The sequence below is a fragment of the Pteronotus mesoamericanus genome, unplaced genomic scaffold (assembly GCF_021234165.1).
Source record: "Pteronotus mesoamericanus isolate MK-2021 breed Mesoamerican mustached bat unplaced genomic scaffold, CSHL_Meso_final scaffold_54, whole genome shotgun sequence".
Taxonomy (NCBI): Eukaryota; Metazoa; Chordata; class Mammalia; order Chiroptera; family Mormoopidae; genus Pteronotus; species Pteronotus mesoamericanus.
The window spans coordinates 46,941,233-46,967,957 of record NW_026555321.1 but is presented as its reverse complement, the minus strand read 5'-3'; the positions used below and the strand labels follow the sequence as shown (position 1 = coordinate 46,967,957).

The 26,725-nt window shown below is 37.3% G+C and overlaps 1 protein-coding gene across 1 annotated transcript in view; it reads right to left on the bottom strand.

Annotated features, from left to right (window-relative positions):
• Positions 1 to 26,725, bottom strand: part of SYNPR (synaptoporin) — a 334,866-nt gene that overhangs the window by 44,205 nt on the left and 263,936 nt on the right. The window contains exon 4 of the mRNA XM_054595022.1: positions 9,295 to 9,493. Coding sequence (XP_054450997.1) covers positions 9,295 to 9,493 — 199 coding nt within the window. The remainder of the gene's footprint in view (positions 1 to 9,294; positions 9,494 to 26,725) is intronic.

The following is a 26,725-nucleotide window of genomic DNA, read 5'->3' as shown; positions in this document are numbered from 1 at the left end:
TCTTCACACTCTTCTGCTATTTTCAGATTTGCCATTAGATAAGGGACTCAGGTTCCTGTTCTCTGTGGCCTGGTTAATTTAATGAAGCTGTGTTCAGTCCCCTCCTTCCCTAAAGCATGAAATCTGAGTGCTAATATGGGGACATGGGAACTGAAGGGAGGGAACTGAGCGGTGGGGGATGGTGTGAGGGGAAATTAAGGGGATGATTGCATTTGTGTGTAATGACAGCCGTTTATGCTAAGTTTGGAGACTCAAAGAATAAAAAATAATAAGAAAGAGTGTTTGATATTAATGGTGCAACAAGCCTTCCAAAGCATTTCTGAACATGAGAAAGTCAATGGAGTTTGTACTTATCCAATTGTTTTTCAGTCATCATTGGGATCAATAAACATCAGCTACATAAAAAAAAAAGCACAGTATGGACACCGGCGTAGATAATAATATCAGGCTGATGAAACTAATGAAGCCAATAAATGAGCACCTGCTGTGTACCCAGTGTAGTTCTAAGTGCTTTAGGTGCAAAAACTCAGATCTGACCACAAATTTATGTTAGCAACCATTGTTATTTCTATTTCAAAGGCAAAGCCTCTCAGAAATGGAAGCACAGAGTGGTTCTATAACCTGTCCAATGTCACACAGATGATATTTGGACCCAGGTTGTCTGGATACAGAGCCTGAACCCTTAACCATTAGACCCTACTGTTTCTCCATAACAGATTTTGCTCCTCTCCCTGCAAAGGTAATAGGAATAAAGCAGGTCTCATGAGGCCAGAAGCCAGGTCTTATTTTGCTATGTGTTTTTGGTGCCTCGCATAGGACCTGGGCCCAGTAGAGCCTAAGCAGCCATGATCATTCTTCTGGAATCTGAGGAAGAGCTTTGTCTTGTGACCAAAAAGGAAGCACACATAAACTTATTTTTTTGGAAAGCAAAAACTAAGAACGAATAATGTCTGAGGGTACTATAAAGAACAATATAAGATACATTTTTAAAAATTATAGATAGCTATTAATTAAATAAGGAAATATCTTTGCCCCTTTCCTTCCCAACTTGATACCACTTTAGGAGTCTTGCTGAAATGTCTTGTAGCCCTAAGTTTAAATGAGTTCCCTGAATTGCTTGGCAACATTCACATTGGCTCAAATTTCACAATTGAAGATGGAGTCAGGAGTGGTATAGAAGTTTTCAAACTCTCCTGGGAAAATACAAGAGTTCTTTCAGGGGTAATATCTAAAGTTGGTTAAAAAATTGGGGTTGGCCCCATTTCCCTCTCCAGTATGTCAGTTAGATCAGAAAGCAGAGCTTTGGAACACAGGCTACACAACTGAGAGGTTTTGATTGTGTGTGTATGTGGGGGGGGGGCGGGGATAAGGAATGAACAAAGAAGGTGGAGAACATGGGAGGTGAGTAGCTAAGACCCAGATGTGACATACAGAGACCAAGAGAAATAAACACAGTAAGAGGTAGAGAGTTCCCCATAAGTGGAAGAATTCAGAAAAAAATGAAGCAGTTTCTGAAGTTAGGTCAGACAGACCTGAACTGCCTCTGGGGCAAGTAACTTAAGTGTGTTCAGCCTCATTTTCTTCATCTCAAGAATGAGAATTAAACACCAAATTCAGCCCTGACCAGCATGGCTCAGCTGGTTGGGTGTCGTCCTGCAAAGCAAAAGGTCATGGTTTGATTCCCAGTCAGGGCATATGCTTGGGTTACAAGATTGGTCCCCAGTTAGGGCGCATATGAGAAACAACTGATCAATGTTCCTCTCTCACATTGATGTTTATCTTCTTCTCTTTCTCTCTCCCTTCTCCTCCCTCTAAAAAATAAAAATAATAATAATAATAATAAAAACACCAAGTTCAGAAGGTTAACTTAAGGATTTAAAGAGAAGACATGTAAAAAATGTTGTGCAGTGCCTAGCATTCAGTAGGTACTCAATAACCGCTGGTTGTTGGTGCAAATCACAGTTTCTCATCCTCAGAACTGTTGACATTTTGGGCTGGATAATTCTTTGTTGTGGGTGTTCTGTGCACTGTAGAAGGCTTAGCCACATCCCTGGCTTCTACCCACTAAATGCCAGAAATATCTGCCCGGTAGTGACAATCAAAAATGTCTCCAGACATTGCCTGCTAAGTGTTACCACACCAGTTGAGAAACACTGCTTTATGTCAGAAAGGAGGCATGGTTTCTTCTGGGTGCACTAGGTCATGGAGTAGGCACATTTCACTTTCATATTACTTCAAATGAGCAAAGAAACACTGAGGAAAGACACATTTGGGGCTTTGCCAACTTTCCACTAGATCTTGATTTTTTCGGGCTAAATGATGAGTTCCCTGAAATAAGAGGGAATCTGACAAAGACAAATGGAGTTCTGACAGAAACTCTCCGTTCTCCCTCTGAGGCAGGACTCCAATGCAGGATGAGAGGAGTGCCCTGAAGAATCACACTAATCCCATAAGCAGTTCACTACCTTGATTAAGGTTATTGTACTCTCTACAGCATATCTCTCTGTTTAACTAGTTATTTGGAGAAACATGGTACCAAATAGGGTGGGAATTAACCCTCATTTATATTGTAATTAACAATCTGCTCATCATAAGGAATCTGGAAAAGGCTGAGGATGTAAAATCTGACAAAACATGTAGGTGGCTTATTCCGCGTAGCATAATATCCTCAAGTTCCATCCATGCAAACAATGATTTAAAAAAAAAACATGTAGATGGTAAGCTGGGAACACTTTAAATGAATCAGTTTATTTGCCTTCATCTGTGGTGCCAATTTTAGAAAAAAAATGTACTTGCTGATGCAAAATGTATAGTAGTTTAGATTAAAAATTCACTTAAGGTTAAGTCCATATCCTTTTGTAATGACAACAGTTCTTGTTTCGAAGAGTGAGAAGGTGGAAACACACACACACACACACACATCACAAGCCAAGTGTCAGATTCTGAGAGGCATGCATGTCTATGACTAACAAGATATATACTTTGGGGGCTTCAAATGATGTCAGTATTCTTAGCATCAGATACACTTTACCTGGAGCAGAATTTCAAAACCAATTTCCTCCACTCCTGGCCAAGCCTCAGGTGCTCTGGTGTTGTCTTTAGTGTCGATATACCCTCTGGAACCTGGGGAGGGAGCACCCTGGCTTCTGGCAGAGTACACTTCCTCCTCTGGATTACCAGAGCCCATCTACATACTTCTAGTAACAGAGTCATAATTGTTAAATCATCAATGTCTACACATTGCTTGGCCTGTGGAAAACTACTCATCACCTATTAAAATAAAATACAGTTAGACATGAAGTAAAACTGACATGATGAGAGAAAGAGGAAGTGAAAGAGAGAGAAGAAAAAGGAGAGGAGAAGTGGGGAAGAGTTCAGAGGGAGAGGAAAGGGAAAAATTCTTCAACAATTTACAAAAAGCTCAGAGACTACAAAATCTGATTTCCTTCTCTGATCACAGGCAAGTAAAGATGCAGCTGAAAGTTAGAAACTAGCATTTGATTCTTTTAGCATCTTTGTGCCTGCCTCCTTTTTCCTCCCTTAGTGATGGTCTTAGCTTATATTTGAAAATGGGGAGCCTTGTTTTGTTTGGGGAGTTAAAATCCCCCTTCCAATGATCTAATGGAGTGGAGCTCCAAACACAGAAAGGTTAAGTGGGTGCTCAGATTAACAACTGTCATCTTAGAAGTAGTCCTGAGTCAAGTTTATCCTTGCAGAACCTGAGGGAGGAGACACATGGGGTGGAGGGACTGAAGGAGAGAAGAACTATGAGGCATGCACTCAGTTAAAGGAGGGTGGCTATACTTTCCCTCTATGGGGCTAAGGCAGTACCCAGTAGGAGAATAATTAAAATTAATGACAACACTAGTGTTACAATTAAATTCCATTAATTTATCACTTCCTGTGCCTTCCCCTGTGCAAAGTGCTTTGCAGGCATTAACTCTTCCTTTGCTTTTGGCAGCCCTGTGAAGTTTTGTATTATTATCATTAACTTCATTCTACAGATGAAGTAATTGGCCTCCAAATGTTAAATAGTAGGTCATACAGGTGGATTAGAATCCCAGACTCAGAGCTTAGCCACTGCCCTTGAAATCATTAGTCTGAGGGTTTGAGCCCTTGCTCTGTGGTTCACTTGTTCTCTGACCACAAGCAGACTTTCTTATTTCCCAAAGTCTCATTTCCCAATGCCTGTGATCCATAAAGATGGGTTAAAGGAATCTGGGGCTGATTCTAGTGGTTCTCCTGCTCTCTCAGAATTATTCTGAGACTGGACAGGAAAGATGAAAAGATTTGGAATGCACAGGGCATGAAGCAAATGAAGGAAAAAATGTGAGCCACCATATATTGCATCACTGTAAAGATAACCACTTCTTATCCCATAAAATGCCTTTGGTCAGCCCATCTCCTTTATGGGAAAAGCAGAGTTTGAATAACACAGCTCTTTCTTTCTCCACAATATCATAAGGTGAATATTGATTCTCAACTCCTGGAGCAGTTACTTTAAACCAAAACTGTCGTGACTAGGATTCACCAAAATATGGGATGGTATGGTGTTTATTGTATACTCATTCTTAGAGCATTTTGTCAGCCCTGTAAGATATTTTTTTAAAGCCTACTTTTGCCTTCCCCTGTATATGTAGTTTGGTATTCTCTTTGGTTTTTCTTTTATGCTATTAAAGTTATTTTTTAAAAATAAAAAAAACGTAAAGCCTTACAGTGTCACTATTTGATATGAGATCTGAAAACAGCACAGAACATCCTTTCACAGACATCTAGGCAGGAGATTGGCTTTAAAACTGTACTCTAAGGAACAAGACAAAATTATGTAACCAGGTATAACATTTCAGTTTCACAATCATGCACCATTCAGGTGGCCTTTCTGCTTCCTGAGAACTGATATATACTCATGTGTACAAAAGACACTTACTGCAGTATGTACAGTGACTGGCTGATACATTTGGCCTGATTTTCTCACTATTGTGTCATTCAGCATCATTAACATTAACTTACTTCCAATGACATTTAGATTTTTACTTAAAGCATGCAATTTTGTTAAGCATAGTCAGTAGAAAATATATTTAAAAAAGTAACCATTGATAAGCTTGGCCCCAATCTGTCTGTAATTGCTCATAACTGCTTGCAAATGTATAGGAATCAGTCCTTGTAATCTATGATTTATAGTACGCATCAATCCTAGGCTCTTTTAAAGCTTGTTTTCTATCATGGGTGTCTTCCCTGTGCAACACAGTAAATTGTAACACAAGCAGGAAATTTCAGTTATCCTAGCATCATCCATAGCTCCACATGGATTTTGCAGGTGAGTAAAAAAAAAGTATAATCATCAAATGCAAAGAAAAGTGTAGAGGTTATAGGGCTTGGTTTTTCTCTATCTAGAATTAGAGAGCATAGGAGAAGTCCAGGTATATAAATAAATTTGTCTCACCCACCTCCACTTCTCTAACTTCATAGAAGATTGCCTATCAGGATTTTGGACGCTCTTTCATGGTAGTTATGAATTTGGGCCCTGGGTTTGGAGGTACCTCAGTTCTAACTCTTTTCCCCTCTAACTATTAGTGATGGATGTGACCTGGGAGAGTTGGGTAATCTCTCTGAGCCTCCCTTTCCTCATCCATAAATGTGAATAATAATATAAGCTATGGTGTTGTAAGTATTAAATCAGCTTGACACAGTAGAAACTCAATCAATACCAGTTGACATTATTGTTGTTCCATCAACACCATGACTATCCTCATCACTTTCTTACATGTTGATCTTATATGTGCATAGTCCGTAATGTCACATAGAGCCAGATAAGAAATTAATTTTTAGCTTATAATGATACCTACCTTGTTTAAGCTGCTTGTAGTAGTTCATGTTAGCATCTTATGGTAAGTTTGTTGTTTCAGACTAAGTTTATTTGACGTAAGAGAATTCAGGATTACAGAATAAAGAAAAAAATGGGTGTTTTGTTAAAAACAAAGCAACAACAAAAAGGAATAGATGATAACAAGAACAGAAACACCCAAGTAATGATCAGTAGGCATCTTTCTGAATAAATATGATTGGTTCATATTGTTAACATGGGAATCAATGCTTTTCTAGTTTTTAAGAGTGTTCTTATGTATAAACCACCTTCTTCCAATCTTGCTTACACTGTGGATTTGCTTTAACCTACTAACTCATAATTAAAGGTAGATATAAGAGCCAACCCTTACTCCTCCAATTACGACCTCCTCACAGTGGGATTAGAATTGATAAGGCTTGCCCTGTGCAGTTGCAATGACATCACTGGTTCTCCACATTCATTCTGCCTCTATGACCCTTAGGAGTCAGGCTCATTTTTAAACTCACTTTTTTTCTGCTAAGTTTCACTGAGGAGACTGTCTTTTTTAATTACTAGAATTAAAACAAAATCTACCCAATGTAGTACACAATTCAGGATTTCATTTTATTCTGCTTGATGAGGAAGATTATGCAGAGATGAAGTAGCATGGCTTCACAAGATTATTTCATATGAGTAGAATGTAGTTTTATATAAGAGAATAGATCTTCTCCCACTTTATGGGCAAACTATCTGAGTCAACTTCTTTTCTCTGAGAAAATTTAGAATTCTGTGAGAATGTCTACAAGTCTCCAGGAATGGATGCAAGCATGGTAGCTTTATGGTATCTATATATATCTTTCTCTATATCAATCTGTTTTGTGTGTCCATCTGCACAGCATAGGAGGAATGAGCCCAAGAAGGTGACTCTGTTAAAAGTATTTTAAAACCAGTTTGACTATTTATTGGCTCCAACTTAAGAGGAAAACTTTTTTAAAAGACCCCGTCCAAAGGTTTAAGTTATGCTGTGTCACTCTTCCTTTTCCAGGATAACTTATTAAAATGCTGCAAATCTGATTTATTCCAGTCCCTTCAAATTTAACCACAAAGTTTACAAACAGAGATTTCTCCCATTTACACTTCAAAATGTTTTTATTTTAAGGTTCAGGTTTCTATAATATGTAGAATTAAATTAGAGATCTGTAAATTTTTTTTTACTCACATACTACCTAGAAGAATTTTTTAAAACTGCATTCCTACTTGTATAAAGCGGACATCTAAATTTGTTTTTATTGTAAGTCTAAATTGCAAAGGATATAATTTATGGCATATGGTAAGTGTTAATATTTAAAAATATATCCATTGCACCTTGGCCAGGAAGCTCAGTTGGTTAGAGAGCTGTCCTGATACACCAAGGTTGCAGTTTGAGCCCAGGTCAGGGTGCATACAAAAATCAACCAGTGAATGCATAGATAAGTGGAACAACAAATCAACGTTTCTCTCTCTCTCTCTCTCTCTCAAAAAAAAGTTAATAAAATAAAAAATTTCACAAAATAAATAAAAATCAAAATATACCTATTGCATTCATTTAAAAATTAATAGAGTATTTTTGATATTCTCTATCATCTATTAAAATTTAATAAATAAATTCCTTTTTAATAGTTGGAAATTTTACATGTTCCTTTTCTTGTCTTTGAACTTGTATTTTCATTACATTTCCCTCACACAGTTATAGCTTAATATGACATTTTTTATATGGGAAGGCATTTATTCCATCAATATTTCTTTGTAACAAAAATATTTATATAAGCGGAACCTAACCAACAGTACAAAGATGCAAGGAAAATATGATCAGCAACACTGAAAGGAAAAGAAATCAACAGAGACAAGACGGAAGCGGGGGTAGGGAAAAGGAAGGGAAGGGGAAAGTCAAGGAACATAGAGCAAGGACTCATGGACAAAACCAAAGGGGAATAGCTGAGGGAGGGAAGGAGGGAGGGAGCAAGGGAAAGTGGTGGGGGAGAGGCAGAGACAAATGTATTTAAAAAAATAAATAAATAAATAAATGGGGGAAAAAAGAAAGAAAAAAATAAATTTACATGATTTTTTTATTTACCAGTGACCCTAATGCTTTAAGTATCAAAATTTTCTTTTGGGTTGGGTGATTATTATAAATATTACAAATGTACTATTGTCCAAAACAACATAAATGTATTATAAATTTTAATAAATAATTTTAAATTTTTTAAAAATTAAACTTTTATTAGAAATGTATGGAGCTGATTTTACTTCAATTAGTTTATATTTTGGAGGATAAATATCATTTACATTTTGAATGGGACATGATTCAACATAAATTCTATTCTCATTTTATAGATGTGTTGAGAGAGCTTGTTCACATAAATGAATAGATAAGAATGGATGAAATTTTGTTATAAAAACATCATTAATTTCCTTAAATTCCATCTAAGCTGTATGACTCAGGTTACCAAAAATTATTTTAATGATCTATTAGCTGACAAGTAGATTGAGACTTTCATTTTTATTGGAAAAAATAAAAAGAAAACCTACTTGTATGCAAAACAGCACATTACCCAGGCATTAGAATCACTCATTTGCTTTTGTCAGCACCAACACTGATATTTCAAATGGTCCTTCCTCTAGTGCTGCAAATGTTTTGTACCCTAGCAATGCACTGTGTAGTAATGTTTGGGATAAAAAAGACACTTTTCTTTCATAAAGTGGCAATAGGTAATTAAGAAAGAAGGCAGAAAGATATTTTTAAATGTAGGGTATTTTCAGTAAGGTAAATTTTAGGCAAATGTACATGTGAAGGTTGAGAAATTTATATTTTATTTCCTTAAAGTTATCCAGGACCATGTGCCCCTGTGAGAGTTGTTGTGTCTTCCTAAGTGCCTGTGTGTCCCTGTTTGCATACGCTGGACTGTATTGGTTTCACCCATGTGAGTTCTTGAATCACTGAATAAGGAAAAAGCGAATAGGAAGGGTTGGTGGAGGGGAGAGAGTGAGAGAGAAACAGTGAGACAAAGATTCAGAGATGGAGAACTCCATTTTCAATCAAAACGGCTCTATGCCCAGTCTGTCATATATTAAGGGAATATGCAATTCAAATAAGCAGAAGTGAGACAAATGGTTTACTATCGCCATAATGCTGGAATTATAAATAAACCTGCAGCAAGCCTCACCACTCTTCCCTTGACCTCATGAGATTTCCAATCATTTATTTTAGAGGAGTTTTAAACAAGTGTTGTGATACTTTTCCAACACAGGGGTACAAAAGAATGACAGGCATCATGTTTTAGTTTTACATAGAAGAGATCTGGATGGAAAAGAATGTGCTTTCTTTTAAAATACTCATCAAGAGGGCTTGGGTAAATCCAAAGCCCTTCAAGAACTGGAAAAATAAATGAAAGGAGACAGAAAAAAGTTATTGCAAAAAGCAAGCCACTTACAATGAGTGGACCCCGGTTGTTCTCACGATACTTGTTCTGGAAGAAAATGTAAACGACAGTGGCAGCCAAGGAGTACAGGAAGGCAAACACAGCGACGGTGACGAAGAACTCTGCTGAAGATGAAGAGTCGCCAATCAGTGCCAGCTTCTCCCGCTCCTTTCCCTCGCAGGTAGGCACCTCAAATGTCACCTGATGCAACCTAAAGTGCCAGATTTGAGACACTCTGTAAATGCTATCGAGAAAAATGTGGATGCCATGTCTACATGTTCTCTAGAGCAAAGTGGGAAGTGATTCAGGAGTGTTTATGGCATGCCTATGAGACAAGTTCATTAATGAAATGACAGCAATTATAACTGTAAACATGGAAGGAAATGTTGCAGTTAAACATCATGCTATTGGGTTTCACACTAACTGTCATTGGAGAGAGAGGGAAGAGGGAAGGGGAGGGGCACCCGAAGTGATGATGAATTAGAGCATGACATCCTCCTGCTTAAATTCTGCAGGGCTTACCCATATTAACCTGGACTCAAAACTTAACTCATAAATGTGACCCACCTGGTCTTACATCATGGTTCTAGCTTAGGATCTTTTCCCTGACTGTTACCTTTTTAAATGTCTCACGGCACCCTGATATTTCCCATGGCTGGCTTGTTCTTGGCATTCAGGCATGAGTTCAAATGCCTTCTCTTGGGATTGTCTTTTCCTGTCCTTTTATCTAAAATAGCTCCTTTCCCTTAGACATTTCTATCACAACACCCTGTTAAATGTCAGTCTTAGCACTCATCGCCAGCGACACTATCTTGGTAACATATTTAACTACTCATATTTTTCTGTCTCTACTGCCCCCTCCACAATAATGGAGATATTAATTTTCTTCTCTGTGTATTCAAATTCTTGACGTTCATTGGTCACTCACTAACTGGACTTGGATAAGTGAATGAACATTCTTGATTCTGTAAGATAACTGATAGATCCTAATTTTATTGAAATTTTAGAACTTCTACTTTAGGCAATCAGTTCTATCAGGAGAACATCCAGGATCAATATATTACTTAAAAGAGAAAAATAAGATTCTGGAGGAGTCAATACTTCCTGCTTAAAAAATGACACCTTAAGGAAGATGTATTATAATCCGTGGTTTAGCTTATGTGTGAACTAGATGGTAAACTGTAATTCAGTACAGGAGCCCAAATTCTGCTTCTTCAGAAATGAACTCATTATTCCTTGAGGCTGAGGGAAGCACTCATAATAGAAATAAACAGGTTTAGCAATATTAGTAAAGTATGTACCACTTGTAAAATTACCTACAAAAGTAACAATGATAATAAAGCCATTGATGAATCTGTTGAATTGCTAACTTATGCTTAGAAAGAATTTTTCTTGCTGAGCAAAACTCAAGCCCTTTAAAAAAGATTTGTTGAGCACATTCTCTTACAATTTATAAAAAATATAATGATAAAATACTAATAACGATGGCAAGTAACATATTGGAGCATTTCATGCATGCCAGATATTGTGTTTTATATGCATTATTTAATTTTCATGGCAACTGTATAACATAGGCACTTTATTGCCTCCTTCCACCTTCCAGATAAAGAAACAGTCTTATAAAAATTATTTGTCTAAGCTACATGGCTAATAAATTGGGCCACAGATTGAAATTTGAGTCAGATGCCAGAGCTTGATTTTTAATCTCTGAATTAACCTACTTCTGTTAAATAATGAGAGTATTAACTAGGATGATGGTTCTTTCTTTTAAAGTGAGGCCTATGGACCACTTAGCTTCAGCATCATAAGGGGCCTTGTTGAAAATATACATTCCAGGGCCTTGTCCCAGACCCACTAAACTGGAATCTTGAGGGGGGTGTAGCCTAAGTGATTGACAGTCAAAGCGGAAAAGTCCAGTCCCCCTGAGTTCCTTATGTCTCGCAAACCTGTTCTTTTTTATCTACTGCTTGACTTGAAAGAGAACTGTTTATACAGTCCACTTGATTTTGCTTGGTCACTGAGCCTCCTCCTCTTTCTTATCAAACAGAAAGGTGTGCACCTCTGGTAAAAATCAGGAAAGTAGAAGCATATGTCAGTTTTCTTGTACAATAGAACCACTTTTCTCCCATGCCAGAGATAATATAATATTTCTCAACAGTTTAGTCTGTGGGAAAGTCGAAGAATGAAATTGATTTTAAAAGTAATCATGCCAATTATTCTAGTATAGGTGATTTTCAGACAGTGTACGCTTTTTTCCTCATTATTTTATAATATGTCATTCATTCAACCAATTTTTAACAAATTGGTCTATAGTTCACACAATAGCTAGATGCTGGAGATAGAGCAGAAAACAAAAATGAGACAGGATGGTCCCGGGCCAAGTTAAACTTCAAGTTTAGAAGGTAAAGAAAGATTTTCTGAGTTGAGCCCTTGGCTAGTCTAGGGATAGGATGGTCAAGATAAAGTTCTCTATGGAAGTGATTTTTAAGCTGCAGCTTGAAAAATGAGTAGAAATTATTGAGATATTGGGGGTTAAAAGTGCAATGAAATGTGCTTTACATCCGCTTTACATCCACTAAAGTGGACTTTACATCCACTAAGGTGGTTGCATTCAAAATGATTATAAAATGGGAATAACAGGTATTATTAGCCAAATTAGATTTGAATAACATGTTTTAGTTGGAAAATGGGAATTTTAAAAAAATTTAAACAGGTAGAAATGGTGTGGCCATGTTGGAAAACAGTCTGGCAGTTCTTTTTGATAGTTAAATGTAGAGTTATTGTATGATCCAGCAATTCCTCTCCTAGATATTTACCCAAGAGAAATAACATTTTTCTCCATAAAAACTTGCACAAGAATGTTCATGGTAGCCCCAAAGTGGAAACAATCCAAATGTCTATCAACTGATGAATGGATAAATCAAATGTAGTATATCCATAGGATGGAATATTATTTCATGCAACAGCACGAATGAACCTTGAAAACTTTATATTAAGTGAAAGAAACCAGACGCAAAGGATCTTTTTAAGATTACATGCATATGAAATGTTCAGAATAGGCAAATTTATGGAGACATATATAGGTTAGGGCAGGGTACGGGGGAGAGTGGGAGAACTGGGGATAATGGGTAAGTGTTATGGATTGTCTTTGGGCTAATAAGAATGTCCTAGAATTGATTTTAGTGATAGATGCACAACTCCACAAATATACTTAATGAGAATTGTATATTTCAAATGAATGAAATGTGTAGTATGTGAATTACATCTCAATAAAGCTGTTAGTCAATAGGTAGGAAATAGTATGTACCAAGATTCTGCATAGGTAAATTGCAGAGCACGTGGGAGCATGAGATGGAGAAGTAGCCATAAATTTCCACTGTGGGGTCCTGAGGATCAGGTTATAGAAATTGGCCTTTATTTTAAGATAAACACTAGAAACACCTTCTTTCACAACAATGTAAAACAAAAATAGCAGGCAGAGCAGTGTCACCTGCCACAACCATTTAGCGACATACGCACTAGCTTTCCAGCTGCTAGGATGCACTTTATAATCAGCCATGCCATTCAACATGCCAGCTCCCTCAGCTAACATGCACAGACTGGGTCTGCAGTCATGTGTGTTGTGGGGGCAGCACACAGGGGGAGAATAAAATAATTGAGTTTTTTCTATGCAATAAACAGAATATCAACATTTTCCCCATTACTAATTAATTGTGTTGGTTTACAGTAAATATTAATTGTGCTTATAAGTACAAGGCAAAAAAAAAAAACCCACTAACAAATCGCTGTGCTTAATACCAATGATCTATAGTTAGTATTTGGTCCATGAGTCACACTGGGCAGAAATCAGGAGGAAGAGGGGAAATGGGAGTGAAGCTCTAAACTAGTGCCTGTTGTGTGGAAGGAAGGAGGGATTATTTATAAAAGAAGAACACGTCAGCTCAAAATAGTCTAAGCATAATAATCCATATCAGTGACCATTTTGAATGCTGTATGAAAGTATATATTACTAAACACACACACATGCACACACATATGTACATATATATTTAAGAGAAAGATTTGTTTAAGCAAGAGTTTCATACATATGGATAAATACATATGTCTTATTTTGGAGGGAAAGATTTTTCAGACAGCATGTGTTTAGCAGCTGTAATAACTTTGGAAGCAAATATCATTCATTTAGAACCTAAACAAGGGAAAAACTCTTCTGTACAGACAGAGCATATCAGTTGACAGAATCTGGAAGCAAACAGGCCCACCTCTGATCTTGTGAGAAATTAGCCAGGGAGCAATTGCTGAGCCTGCAAAAGGGACCAAATCCAATTTGTTGATTTCTAATGCATAATTCCCTTGTTGGCTGGCCTGACTCAATCAAGGGGTAATTGAATGATGCCAGGTTTCATTGCCTTATGGTGATCAAAAAGAGCCTCCATGTTATAGGTTTTATTTTATTTTATTTTTTTAGCTGATGCTTAAGCACAGTACTTTTAATATTTAACTGCTGCTTCATTTAAACTAAAGGAACTGCTTTGTACCCCACAGTTCTAGGAAAATATTAAGTGAATTAGTGTTTTTTAGTCATAAAAATATTTATGATAACGACCCTCATTTTTCGACCTCCAGGCATTATGCTAGGTTCTTTACCAACAGTTTCTCACTTAGTACTCATAATAACTTTCTTAGGTAGGTATTATTACTATAAAATTATACAGATGAGAAAACTGAGGCTTGGTGTGAGCAGTGAACTTGTCTGAGGTCATGTTGGTAATGAAGTGCAGAGATGAGTCTCAAATGTAAGCAGATTAGGAGGAACCTAGTAACTACTGTATATTTCTGTCTCTCTGTTTCAAAGTTATAGCATCCTTACATTTCCAGCTGAATGTGTGTATAAAAATGACCGACCCAGCTTTTCCATGCCATCTGATCTAAGGATAGACTGACAGGTTTTACTAAATAGGATTCTAAACTAACATTCATTTTGCCTCCACCTTGGACATTGCGCAAGGTACCCAGTAATGACATGTTGGAATCCCTGTAGAAAAACCAGTAGGAAGTCATTAAAAGCTCCCTAGTTTCCAAATTTAATTTTGGGTTATTCTGACATTTGTCTCAGACATGAGAAGAGGACCAATGAACCTGACTGCAGCATGTACTGAAATTGGAATTGTCATAGTCATAGTATCTGTAGTTCTTTATGGAAAGTGAGATACTCGGGGAGGAGCACAAATTCATCTCCAGGTAGCACCACAGCATTATGGGCATTTGGTAATAAGACTTTTGAAATTATTAACAATATCTTTCACCAGATGTGGAAGACAACAGGACTAAAGCTCCTAACAATACATCTGGGGGAGACTCAGTGCAAGACAGTAAGAACATGTCCCAAGGGGGTGGTTCTGAACAGGAGCAAATGTGGGGAGCATTCAGGGTGTTGGGAATCAAGCTTATGTCACTGAATTTCTGACAGCCAGAGTTAAAGTGGCCAAGGGAAGATCAGAGGGGCAGATTGTGGTGCTGAGTATATTTCTCTTTACTTGATCATTTTCTACAGCTCCTGTTTAATCCTTTTTTACCAGTTGATAGAGACTTTAATTCTCTTGCTCCATTTTTTCTCTCTCTTCCCAATATGAAATATTGACATTTGTCTGGTTTCAGATTGCCTTTTCTTTTGCTAGCCATATGTGTGTGTATAATAAATATGTTTATGTGTACACACATACATACACCCCTACTTGCTCAGCCTCTGTAATTCACAACATATACAAATCACTACGAAATCCTGGAAGTTTATAAACATTTTCAGACACTACATTTTATTTTTCCCCCAACCTTCCCCATTTTACAGATGAGGAAGTTGGAGCTCAGTTATCTTGAAAGATTCATCAAAGATCACCAGTTGGCACAGAGAAGAGGCAAACTTAGAACCCAGGCTTTCTGATAATCCCCAGCTATATGATTTTTACTTATGACCCAAATTCCATTTCTAAATTTTTCAGACCACTGAATTCTTGGTTTTTAAATTTTTATTTATTTTTAGAAAGAGGGAAGGGAAGGAGAAAGGGAGAAATACATCAATGTATGAGAGAAATACTGATCGGTTGGCCTTTGCCTCTCACACGCCCCAACCACGGACCAGGATTGCAACCCAGGCATGTGCCCCTACTGGGAATGAATCTAAGACATTTTGCTTTGCGGGACAACACTCAGCCAACTGAGTCACACAAGTTAGGGCCGAATTCTCTACTATGCTCAAGTCCTTCATTCATTTGAGAGGGATTTATTGAGACCATGTGCCAATTATCAGAGAAGCTAAGACAGTAAGGCAATGAATTGTGAGAAATAGAAACAGAGATTATCTAGGAGGTTGAAAAGGACAAGCTTCCCTCTGTCTGCCATTTCCCCTGGTTTTCTTGCTGTACCTGAAGCATGACATTTGGTGATGCTTTTTAGGATAATGCCAGTGATTTCACTTCTACTGGATGGCAATCGCCAACTGGTGTTTATTGAGTACATCGTAGGCCAGGTGCCATGCCAAGAGCTTTCACATATATCTCACTTAGATTTTTAAACTTGATCAAATGGGTAATATTACCCTTATTTTAGGGACAAGGAAAGCGAGAACAGAGCAGTTAAGTGACTTGCTGGAATAACAGCTTTGAAACAGAGCCTATCTGACTCCAAATCTAGCTCTTTCCACCTCTCATATGAAAAAACTTTCCTCCATATTTTTTCTTTATTATAATAATTTCATTTTCAAAATTTTGTTCCTTTATGTACATACTTTTTCACATATTAGGATTTTGTGACTAAAGGTTTTTAGGTTACAATGGAGCAGAACAGCAGCAAATATTGAGACTAACAGTGAACTTTGAAAATTGAGCTGAAATTCATATGAAAGGTAAGGGTATAGAAGACTTTTTAGAAGGCCACATATTTTAGACTAAATTCATTAAACAGAAGTAGAGAGTAGACCAATAACTATAGAGATTTCTAATTCATGTTTTGGATAAGAACGCTTGTTTTGCACTTGGAAGCATAAAGAAAATGCCTGAGAATATCAAGCTATTTGTTGGTCAGGACCCACAACAGGGAGCTAGGACAGTAGATGGGAGTTCTGGAATTTCCAAGAAATCCACATTACTTTTTTGGAATGTTTTGCTATAATTCATCCAAAGGTGGCTACCCAACACACTACTCTTCTTCTCAGAGCTCGTACATCATGTAATGAGATTCATTTTAAGACTTCTGTACAAAAATGCATAAGAATCTTCTTTGGGAGGAAGTGCCCTCCACACAGGGTTTCAGAGTAAGTCCCCTTCTGTCAATGACATCTGACACAGCACAAGTGTGCTATGAGATTTAGTATTTCTGTTAATAGCTTCTTCCAGTGACTCAAGTCTGAGATCCTTCTTTTGTAGTCTATCAATTGATTTCTGGAGTCTATTATTTCTGTATTTATTTACGAATCACACTTTCCCTGACTTCTTACACCATTACTGGCTTTTCTGATGACTCTCTTACAGCCAGCTAGCTTGCCGCTTTCCAGCATTTTTCAATAGGGCAGTGAACGTGTATGTGATGACTGTATGGAGACCATGACCATTTGTTCCATTGCTCCCATGGCTCATGGGTGATTTCAAACTGGTTCTAAAGGCACAAACTGATTAGAAGTAGGTTTTCCTTTATGCCACCAGCAGCTCATAAGATATTTTTTATACTATGGTCAAACTCTAGGGAGAGGTTTTAGATCTATTTGGGAGAAAAGGGTGGAAGATGGGGACAAAGTGGAGACTGAGAGCAGGCCTAGGAAATATGCTGGTGAGAAATGAGAGAAGGCTCCAGTAACTGGACACAAGTTGTTAAGGTTGGAAACAAGTTGGAAGACTTCAGCTTGCAAAGGAGAATAGAGAGAGTTTGTCTGAGACGCAGAACTCACTGACTCTGTGTTGACAAAGATCAGTATACCTGGGATGCCTTGTGACAAAAAGGGTCATTACTCAGCTCTATCCACTGTTAAAGCAAGCAGAAATAGAAAATGCTTCAGTTCACAAACATCCTTCTAAGAGCACCTCACAGATTCTAATGGTGCTGCTTGTTCCCAGGAAGGTCTGTGGACAGTGACATTGTACCTGTACTCCCATCCACTAGATTTAAGACGTGACCTCCTCCTTAGTTATTTTCAGATTAGTGGCATTATTTAGGCAGTCAGAATCACTTTTTCCAGACATTTTTTACTTAACCTTGGTTGAATCAAAACTAGCTTCATCTCCCAGGATGGCAATAACAGCATGCATTCGATGAAAATATTTTCTTAAAAAAATAAACACAACTAAGTGAAAGACAAAATGCTGTACTTTTGCTCTTTAACACAGTAGGAGCATTTCTCCGGCATGTGATTATGTACTAAATGTATTAAAGTTTATTGTCTCCAAAGGAAGAATTTTCCATTACTTTTTTGTGCTCTCTACCTTACTATTAGAGAAGATAAATTTTTAAAGGAAAATAATAATAAGTACCAAGCAGGGGGAACTGATTTAGACATTGGAAAACACAGTCGAGGATTCTGCAAACAATACTGTTCCACATTGTTCCTCATATGTGTACATGAGGATAAGACTGGAAAATGGCTGCCCCTCCCCACCTAGTGCGTCACTTTCATCTCGAAGGGCCAGGAAGATATTTATCCAATTGATTCAAAGTATGTTATGCTGAGAAGGATATTTTCAAATTTCGATCTCCCCATAAGTTTGTATTTATGTGAATAAACATTTTTAAAATAAAAAAGTAGACTTCAATGTGATTACAAAGGAATGGGTTGGTGGAAGCCATGGCATGACATTGAGTCAAACCGAGAGAAGGAAAACTCTAGAAAACCCATGCAATGGCTGCAAAGAAGCATTCCCATTCTCACAATGCTAATAATAATGATTTATTAATTTTAGTTCCTATAAGTAGAATTTGAGATATAGGGAACTCAGACTTCCCCTATATAGTTAAATGCAAATAGATGAGGTCATTATTTGTATGGTTTAGGGAAAATTTTTTTTCCTCTCTTGCTGGTCTTCCCTGAACTGTGGTACTCTACTGAAGTGAATCATGAAAAAAATAAACAGTCTTTGAGTTTTTTCTTTTAAAACTCAAATGTACAGATAACTGCCTATCTGTCTCTTTTATCTAATTAGGAAATGCTTCATCAATAAACTACTTAAAATATTTGACTTAAAGATATTTATCACATTCAAAAACATATACAGGTAGCATGAGAGAGAGGGCAGCAAAAATCTGAGCTCAACCTTTGTTTAGAATTTAGATCAAATTGATTAATTCAGTCAAAATATACTATTTGTAAAAATTCAGTCAATATAAAAAGGTTTGGAGGAAAAAATGTAAGTTTCCTTACAATTCCATCTCCAGTATTAACAACTTAAAAAACAGAAATCAAACAGTGTCTTTAGTCTGCTGTTTACTTTCTAATAATGTGACCAATACATATTTTATTATTTTAGGAAGATCTACCTTATTCTTTTCAACATTCATATAATGTATCTTCAGGATATATGAATTATCATGTTGTGCAGAATGTTCTATATGAACTTCTGTCTCCAAATAAATCACCTCAATTTTCCCAATCCTCAAAAAAAGGCAATTTTATACAGTGTCTACCAAGGATTCATTGTAAAGACTGAACTATGTAGTGAGACCAGTGACACCAACCTATTCCTATAAAGATCAAAAAAGTCTTAAAGTGGAAAATGATATTTAATCATTAGAAAGATTTCAAATAAAATAAAACACCCCTCTATGATGTTTTCCCTTGATTCACAGAATATTTAAAGGGGAAAAAAAAACAGAAACAAAATGCAGCTGCTTCTCCTGATCATTAAAAATCATGGTCTAAATCATGTGAATATATTCTACAAATAAGCATTGCAAGTAATTTTATATTCAATAATTTTGTTTAGCATCCTAGAAATATTTAATGTTTCTGAAAATCCTAGATCAGAGCTTTTCAAACTATGGTTCATAGGCATATCTGAAACCCTTCAATGAGGTCCATGATCAAAATTATTTTCATAATAACACTAATAGGTTATTTGTCATTTTCACTCTCATTCTCTCACAAGTGTGCAGTAAGATTTCTAGAAACATGTGTTGTGGATTGATGCCATATGTATGATGGATAATTGGTGTGTACTTGCCTATTCTTATATTTTATAAATTTTCTAATTTTTATTCCTAATTGTTAAATATTCATAGATATAACCCACATAATAAAAAGTTCTTGTGGTCCTCAGTCATTTTTATAACTGTGGCGGCATCTTGGAACCTAACATTTGAGAATTACTGTTCTAGATATTTTTTACTTTCTCCAAAATATTTCTTCTTTCATTTTTTTTGTGATTGTATGCTTCTTTTTTATTGTTCAAATATATTTGTCTCCATTTTCCCACCACTGCTTCCCCCTGCCCCACCCATTCCCACCTCCCACCCTCAATCCTTCCCCACTTTGACTTTGTCCATGGGTTCTTTATACATCTTCCTTGATTAGACACTTCCCCTTCTTTTCCATGGTTACCCAATCCCACCTCCCCTCTCATTACTGTCACTTTTCAGTGATGCTGGTTATATTTTTCTTGCTTGTTTGTTTTGTTCATTAGGCTCCTCTTATAGGCGAGATCATTCGGTATTTGTATTTTGCTGCTGGGCTCATTTCACTTAACGTAATAGTCTCCAGTTTCATCCATGCTGTTGCAAAGGTAGGAGTTTGTTCTTTCTTTCTGCTGCATAGTATTCCATTGTGTTAATGTACCACAGTTTTTGATGCATTCATTTACTGATGGGCACTTAGGTGGCTTCCAGCACTTGATTATTGTAAATTGTGCTGCTATGGACATTGGGGTGCATAGGTTCTTTTGAATTGGTGTTTTGGGATTCTTAGGGTATAATCCCAGCAGTGGAATTGCTGGGTCAACAGGAAGTTCCATTTTTACCCTTTTGAGGAAATTCCACACTGTTTTCCACAGTGGCTGCACCAGTCTGCATTCCCACCAACAGTGTACTAGGGTTCCCTTTTCTCCAACCTTGCCAGCACCCGTTGTTTATTGATTTATTTATGATGGCCATTTGGACTGGTGTGAAAAGATATCTCATTGTGGTTTTAATTTGCATTTCTCTGATGGCTAGTGATGCTGAGCATCCTTTCATATATTTCTGGGCCCTGTGTATGTCCTCCTTGGACCAGTGTCTATTCAGGTCCTTTGCCCATTTTGTAATTGGATTGCTTGTCTTCCTGGAGTGGAGTTGTGTGAGTTCATATATTTCAGAGGTCAAACCCTTGTCTGAGGTATCATTGGCCGGTATATTTTCCCATACAGTTGGTATCCTTTTCATTTTGCTGATGTTTTCTTCAGCTGTCCAGAAGCTTTTCATTTTGATGAAGTCGAATTTGTTTATTCTTTCCTTTATGACCCTTGCTCTAGGGAACATAGCAGTAAAAATAATGCTGCATGGAATATCTGGGAGTTTCCTGCCTATGTTCTCCTCTAGGACTTTTATGGTTTCACAACTTACATTTAAGTCTTTTATCCATCTTGAGTTTATTTTTGTGTATGGTGGAAGCTGGTGATCAAATTTCATTTTCTTTTGCATGTAGCTGTCCAGATCTCCCAACACTATTTTTTGAAGAGACTGTTTTTACTTGATTATATGTTCTTGCCTCCTTGTCAAATATTAATGTCCATAGAGACATGGGTTGTTTCTAGGCTCTCTATTCTGTTCCATTGATCTATGTGTCTGTTCTATGCTAGTGCCAGACTGTTTTTTATTACAGTTGCCTTGTAATATAGTTTGATGTCAGGTATTGTGATCCCTCCTACTTCACTGTTCTTTCTCAAAATTGCTGCAGCTATTCAGGGTCATTTACGGTTCCATGTAATTTTTTGAAATATTTGTTCTATACCTGTTAAATATGTCATTATTATTTTAATAGTCATTGCATTAAACCTAAAAATTGCTTTGGGTAGTATGAACATTTTGATGATGTTAATTCTTCCAATCCATGAACATGGTGTATGCCTCCATTTACTTGTGTCTTCCTAAATTTCTAACTTCATTATTGTGTAGTTTTCTGAGTACAGGTCTTTTACTTCCTTGGGTAAGTTTATTCCTAGGTACTTTTGTTTTTTGTTCCCATAGAAAATGGGATTTTTTTCCTGATTTCTGATTCCGATAGTTCATTGTTGGTATACAAAAATTACTTCCATTTCTGAATACTGACTTTGTATTCTGCTGTTTTGCCAAATACACTTATTAGCTCGAGTAGGTATTTGGTGGAGTCTATAGAGATTTCTACGTACACTACCATGTCATCTGCAAACAATGACAGTTTTACTTCCTCCTTTCCAAATTGGATGCCTTTTATTTCTTTTTCTTGTACTATTATGGTGGCTAGGACTTCTAATACTATGTTGAATAGAAGTGGTGAAAGCAGACAAGCATGTCTTTTTCCTGTTCTTAGTGGGAAAGCTTTAAGTTTTTGCCCATTGCGTATATGGTTGGCTGTAAGACTTTCATATATGGCCTTTATCATGCTGAGCTTTGCTCCCTTTACTCCCACTTTGCTGAATGATTTTTATCATAAAGGGATGCTGTACCTTATCAAATACTTTTTCCACATCTATTGATATGATCATATGGATTTTGCCTTTCCTTTTGTTTATGTGATGTATTATGTTTATTGATTTGTGAATATTCAACCATCCTTGGAATGAATCCCACTTGATCATAGTGGAAAATCTTTTTAATGTATTGCTGGATGCAGTTTGCCAATATGTTGTTGAGAATTTTAGCGTCTATGTTCATCAGCGATATTGGCCTGTAGTTTTCATTCTTTGTTGTATCTTTATCTGGTTTTGGGATTAGGATTATGCTGGCTTCCTGGAAAGAGTTTGGGAGTCTTTCCTCCACTTGAATTTTTTTGGAATAGTCTGAGAAGGAGAGGGGTTAACCCTTCCTCAAATGATTTCTAAAATTCTCCTGTGAGACCATGTGGTCCAGGGCTTTCATGTGCCAGGAGTTTTTTGATTACTGCTTTAATTTCACCAGCTATTATTGGTCTGTTCAGACTACCTGCTTCCTCTTCATTCTGTATTGGAGGGTTATATTTTTCTAAAAATTTGTCCGTTTCACCCAGGTTTTCAAATTTCTTGGCATATAATTGTTCGGAGTAATTTCTTACAACCCTTTGTACTGCTGTGATATCAGTTGTTATTTCTCCTCCTTCATTTATGATTTTATTTATTTGGGTCTTCTCCCTTTTTTTCCTGATGAGTCAGCTTTAAGACTTGTCAATTTTGTTTATCTTTTTAAAGAAACAGCTCCTGGATTTATTGATCCTTTGAAGTGTTCTTTTAGTCTCTATGTCATTCAATTCTGCTCTGATCTTTATTATTTCCTTCCTTCTACTTGCTCAGGGCTTTGTTCTCCATTCTTGAAGCTGTAAGGTTAGGTTGTTCTTTTGAAATGTTTCTATCTTTTTGAAGTAGGCCTATATTGCTATGAACTTCCATTTCAGGGCTGCCTTTGCTGTGCCCTATAGGCTTTGGACTGATGGTGTGTATTTTTTCATTTGTTTCCAGAAACTTTTTTATTTCTTCTTTGATCTCATTATTGACCCATTCATTGTTTAATAGCATGTTATTCAGTCTCTATGAGTTTGAATATTCTTGAGTTTTTTCCTTGAGGTTGGTTTCTAGTCTAAAGCCCTTGTGATCTGAGAAAATGCTTGTTATGATTTCAGTTTTCTTGAATTTGTGAGGCTTCTGTGTCCTATCATGTGGCCTATCTTTGAAAATGTTCCATGTGCATTTGAAAAGAATGTGTATTTTGCTTATTTGGGATGAAAGCTTCTATATATGCCAGTTAAGTCCATTTGATCTAATGTATCATTCAGTTCCACAATATTCTTGTTAATGTTTTGTTTGGAATATCTATTTATTGTTGACAGTGGGGTGTTAAAATCCCCTACTATCAGTGTATTGCTTTCTATATCTTTCTTGAAGACCTCCAAGATTTTCCTTATATATTGGGGTGCACCTATGTTGGGTGCATATATGTTTACAATGTTTATGTCTTCTTGATGGATTCTTCCTTTGAGCATTATGAAGTGTCCTTCTGGGTCTCTTTTTATGGCCAGTGTTTTGAAATCTACTTTGTCTGATATAAGTATTGCTGTCCCAGCTTTTTTTTTTCTGTGCATTTGCTTGGGATATATTTTTTCCTTCCCTTTAATTTCAGTCTGTGAAGGTCTTTTGTTCTGAGGTCTCTTGTAGGCAGCATATGTGCAAGTAATGTTTTCTAATCCATTCAGCTACCCTATGTCTTTTTATTGGAGCATTTAATCCATTGATATTCAAAGTTATTATTGATAGGTACTTATTCATTTTTTCCATTTGTATCTGTGTTTCTCTCTTTCTTACTCTTTCACTTCTTTTTAAGGCAGCCCCTTCAATGTATCGTGCATGTTGGTTCGGTGGAGATGTATTCTTTTAACCTTTTCTTCCTCTGAGAAACTCCTTATTTTGCCTTTCATTCAAATTGAGAGCCTTGCTAGGTAGAGCAGTCTTGGTTGCAGGCCTTTGCTTTTTGTTAGTTGGAATATTTCTTGCCATTCTCTTCTGTCTTGAAGTGTTTCTGTTGAGTCAGCTGCTAGTCTTATTGGGGCACCCTTGTATGTTACTACCTGTTTCTCCCTTGCTGCCTTTAAGATTCTCCTTTTGTCTTTGATATTTGCCATTTTAATTATAATGTCCCTTGGAGTGGGCCTCATTGGATTCATCTTGAATGGGACCCTCTGTGCTTTCTGGACTTGTATGGCTTTTTCTCTCTTCCAATTAGGGAAGTTTTCCATCATTATTTTTTTCAAACAGGTTTTCTACCCATTCCTCCTCTTTTCCTCCTTCTGGTATCCCTATTATATGGATATTATTACATTTCAGGTTATCCTGCATTTACCTGAATGCCTTTTCATTCTTTTTGAGTTTTTTATCATTTTCTTGCTCTTTCTGGGAGCTTTTTTCTATCTTATCCTACACCTAGCTGATTTGATCCTCTGCTTCATCTGGCCTGCTTTTGATTTCTTCTACTGTGTTCTTCAGTTCAGTAATTGTATTCTTCATTTCCTCTTGTCTCTTGTTCATAGTTTCTATGTCCTTTTTCATGCTGATATAATTTGTAGTAAGTTCCCCATAGTTTCCCTGTAGCTTTTGGTAATTCTCTCTGAGCTCACTGAGCTCATTGAGCTTCCTTATAACCATTGTTCTGAACTCAATGTCTGATAACTTTCTTGCCTCACTTTCTTTTAGTTCTCTTTCTGGGGATTCCTCCTTTCTCTTTGATTGGATTTGTCTCTTTGTCTTCCCATTATTTGTGAGACTCTACTTTTGCTTCTGCTTCTTAAGACGATCTGTCTTGATTTCCCAACTTTGTGGTATGAACTTCTATGGTAGGAGACCTGTGAGACTTAGTGGTGCAGTGTCCTTGATCTCCTGAACTTGATGCTCTTTGGATGCCTTTTAAGCTATTTGTGTTGTCTCTCGCTGTTTTTTCTTTCTGGGTCTGCCCCTGATGATGTTGATCCTGTCTGATCTCAGGCAGTCTGTTTGAGACTTCCAGGAATCTACTGTCTGTGGCTGTCTCCTTCAGTTGTTAATCTAGTCAGTCTTCACTCAGCAGTCATGAGTAGGCACCGCAGGGCCAGGGCAGAGTCTTTCCAGGGCATGGGGCTATTGTTTCCTTTCCTGGTGCTGCCACTGGGGGGAGTGGTCTACTTGAGCAAGATGGCTGCTGCCATAATGGAGAGGAGTCAGCACTGGGATACCGCTGGTTACTCTAAGTTCTTTCTCCAAAGCCTCCATCTCCAGTCTCTCAGGTGTCTCTTGCCCACTCTTCCCTGCCTGTGCTGGAGACCAGGGTAAGTGGCTGCAAATAAAAATGTATGTGTTGGCCCTTTAAATGGCTCTTTGTGTCTCCAATCACCTGTTTATGGCAGAGAGCACTCCTGTGGCTTTTCACAGTTGTTCATTATCTATGTACTTTCTGGGCTCTGGTGCTGTAGGCTGAGGATACCCACTGATGGTTTAGACCCCACTCTTCTCAGGGGGATTGAACTGGCCATTTAAATATACCTCTGGCGCCACTGCCTGTTGGTGCCCAGCCAGCCTTCTCAAGTCTCCACTGCACTCCTTATCAGTCAGGTTGTGCTAAAGCTGATTCTTCCATCTGTCTGAGGTAATAAGGTTTCTCTCTCACTATTGTTCAATTGTTTGTTCCTGGTGATCACAGTTTAGTTGTAATTCCAGATTGGTCCTGGGAGGAGGTCAGTGTGACTTCCATTCACTCCTCCACTATCTTGCCCCCGCAAAATCAGCCCTTGTTTCATTTTTCTTATGTCTATTTTTGGTAACTCACATAATATGGGCATACAAGGCCTCATTCACCATTTACATGGGTTTTCCTTTCATTCACCAGATATTTAATGAGTAGTTATTACATGCAAGCCATTACACTAAGCAGTAGTTTTTACTGTCATCAGTCAGAGTTTAAATCTGCTCCCTGTCCTTGACAAACACTGAATAAAGAGCTCTTGCATCTGAACTGTAAATATTCTCCACCCAGCTAATTGTTTATGCTTGTCCAAAAAGGATAAGCCTTTTTATATCAGGTTCATAAGTGCTCCCTGGTCTTTGAAATTTCACTTCTTGTGGTCTCTTCGGCTAAACATAGTAAAAGAGAGATCAGACCTAGATGTTCCATTAATATGAAATTTAATGAAAACTTAATTGGTTTTTCTTCTTTCTCTTCCTCAGTTCCCCCACTTTGTTTATGCCTCATGGGATCACCTCACACATAAGCTACCTGTGTCCAAGTCTTTGTCTCAGGTCTGCCTTGGGGAACCCCAAATTAAGACAAGTCCTGCCCTTGCTGGCATAGCTTAGTCCTGCCAACCAAAATGTTGCAGGTTCAATTCCCAATCAGGGCGCATGCCTGGGTTGTGGGTCATTTCCCTAGTTGAGGGCCTGCAAGAGTCAACCAATTGATGTATCTTTCACACATTGATATTTCTCTCCCTTGCTTCACCTCTCCTTAAGAATTAAATAAAGAAAATTTTAAAAAAGAGACAGGTCTGTATAGTTTAAATTGTTCAAGTCATTCTTTCAGATACATTCATTTAGAACAGGGCCCATGCCCATTTTGGTAGCTCTACATTGCTTGGCATGTTTTGTGGACTGATATTCAATAACTACTTGCTGAATAAATGACATATTTTGAGAAAATTTATAGTACTTAGATTCAAGAGAGGGAAGTCCTATGATATTTCTCACCACAGCTGATGAAATTAATTTTCTAGTTGCATTCCTAAAAGGTTCAGGTTTGGGATAGT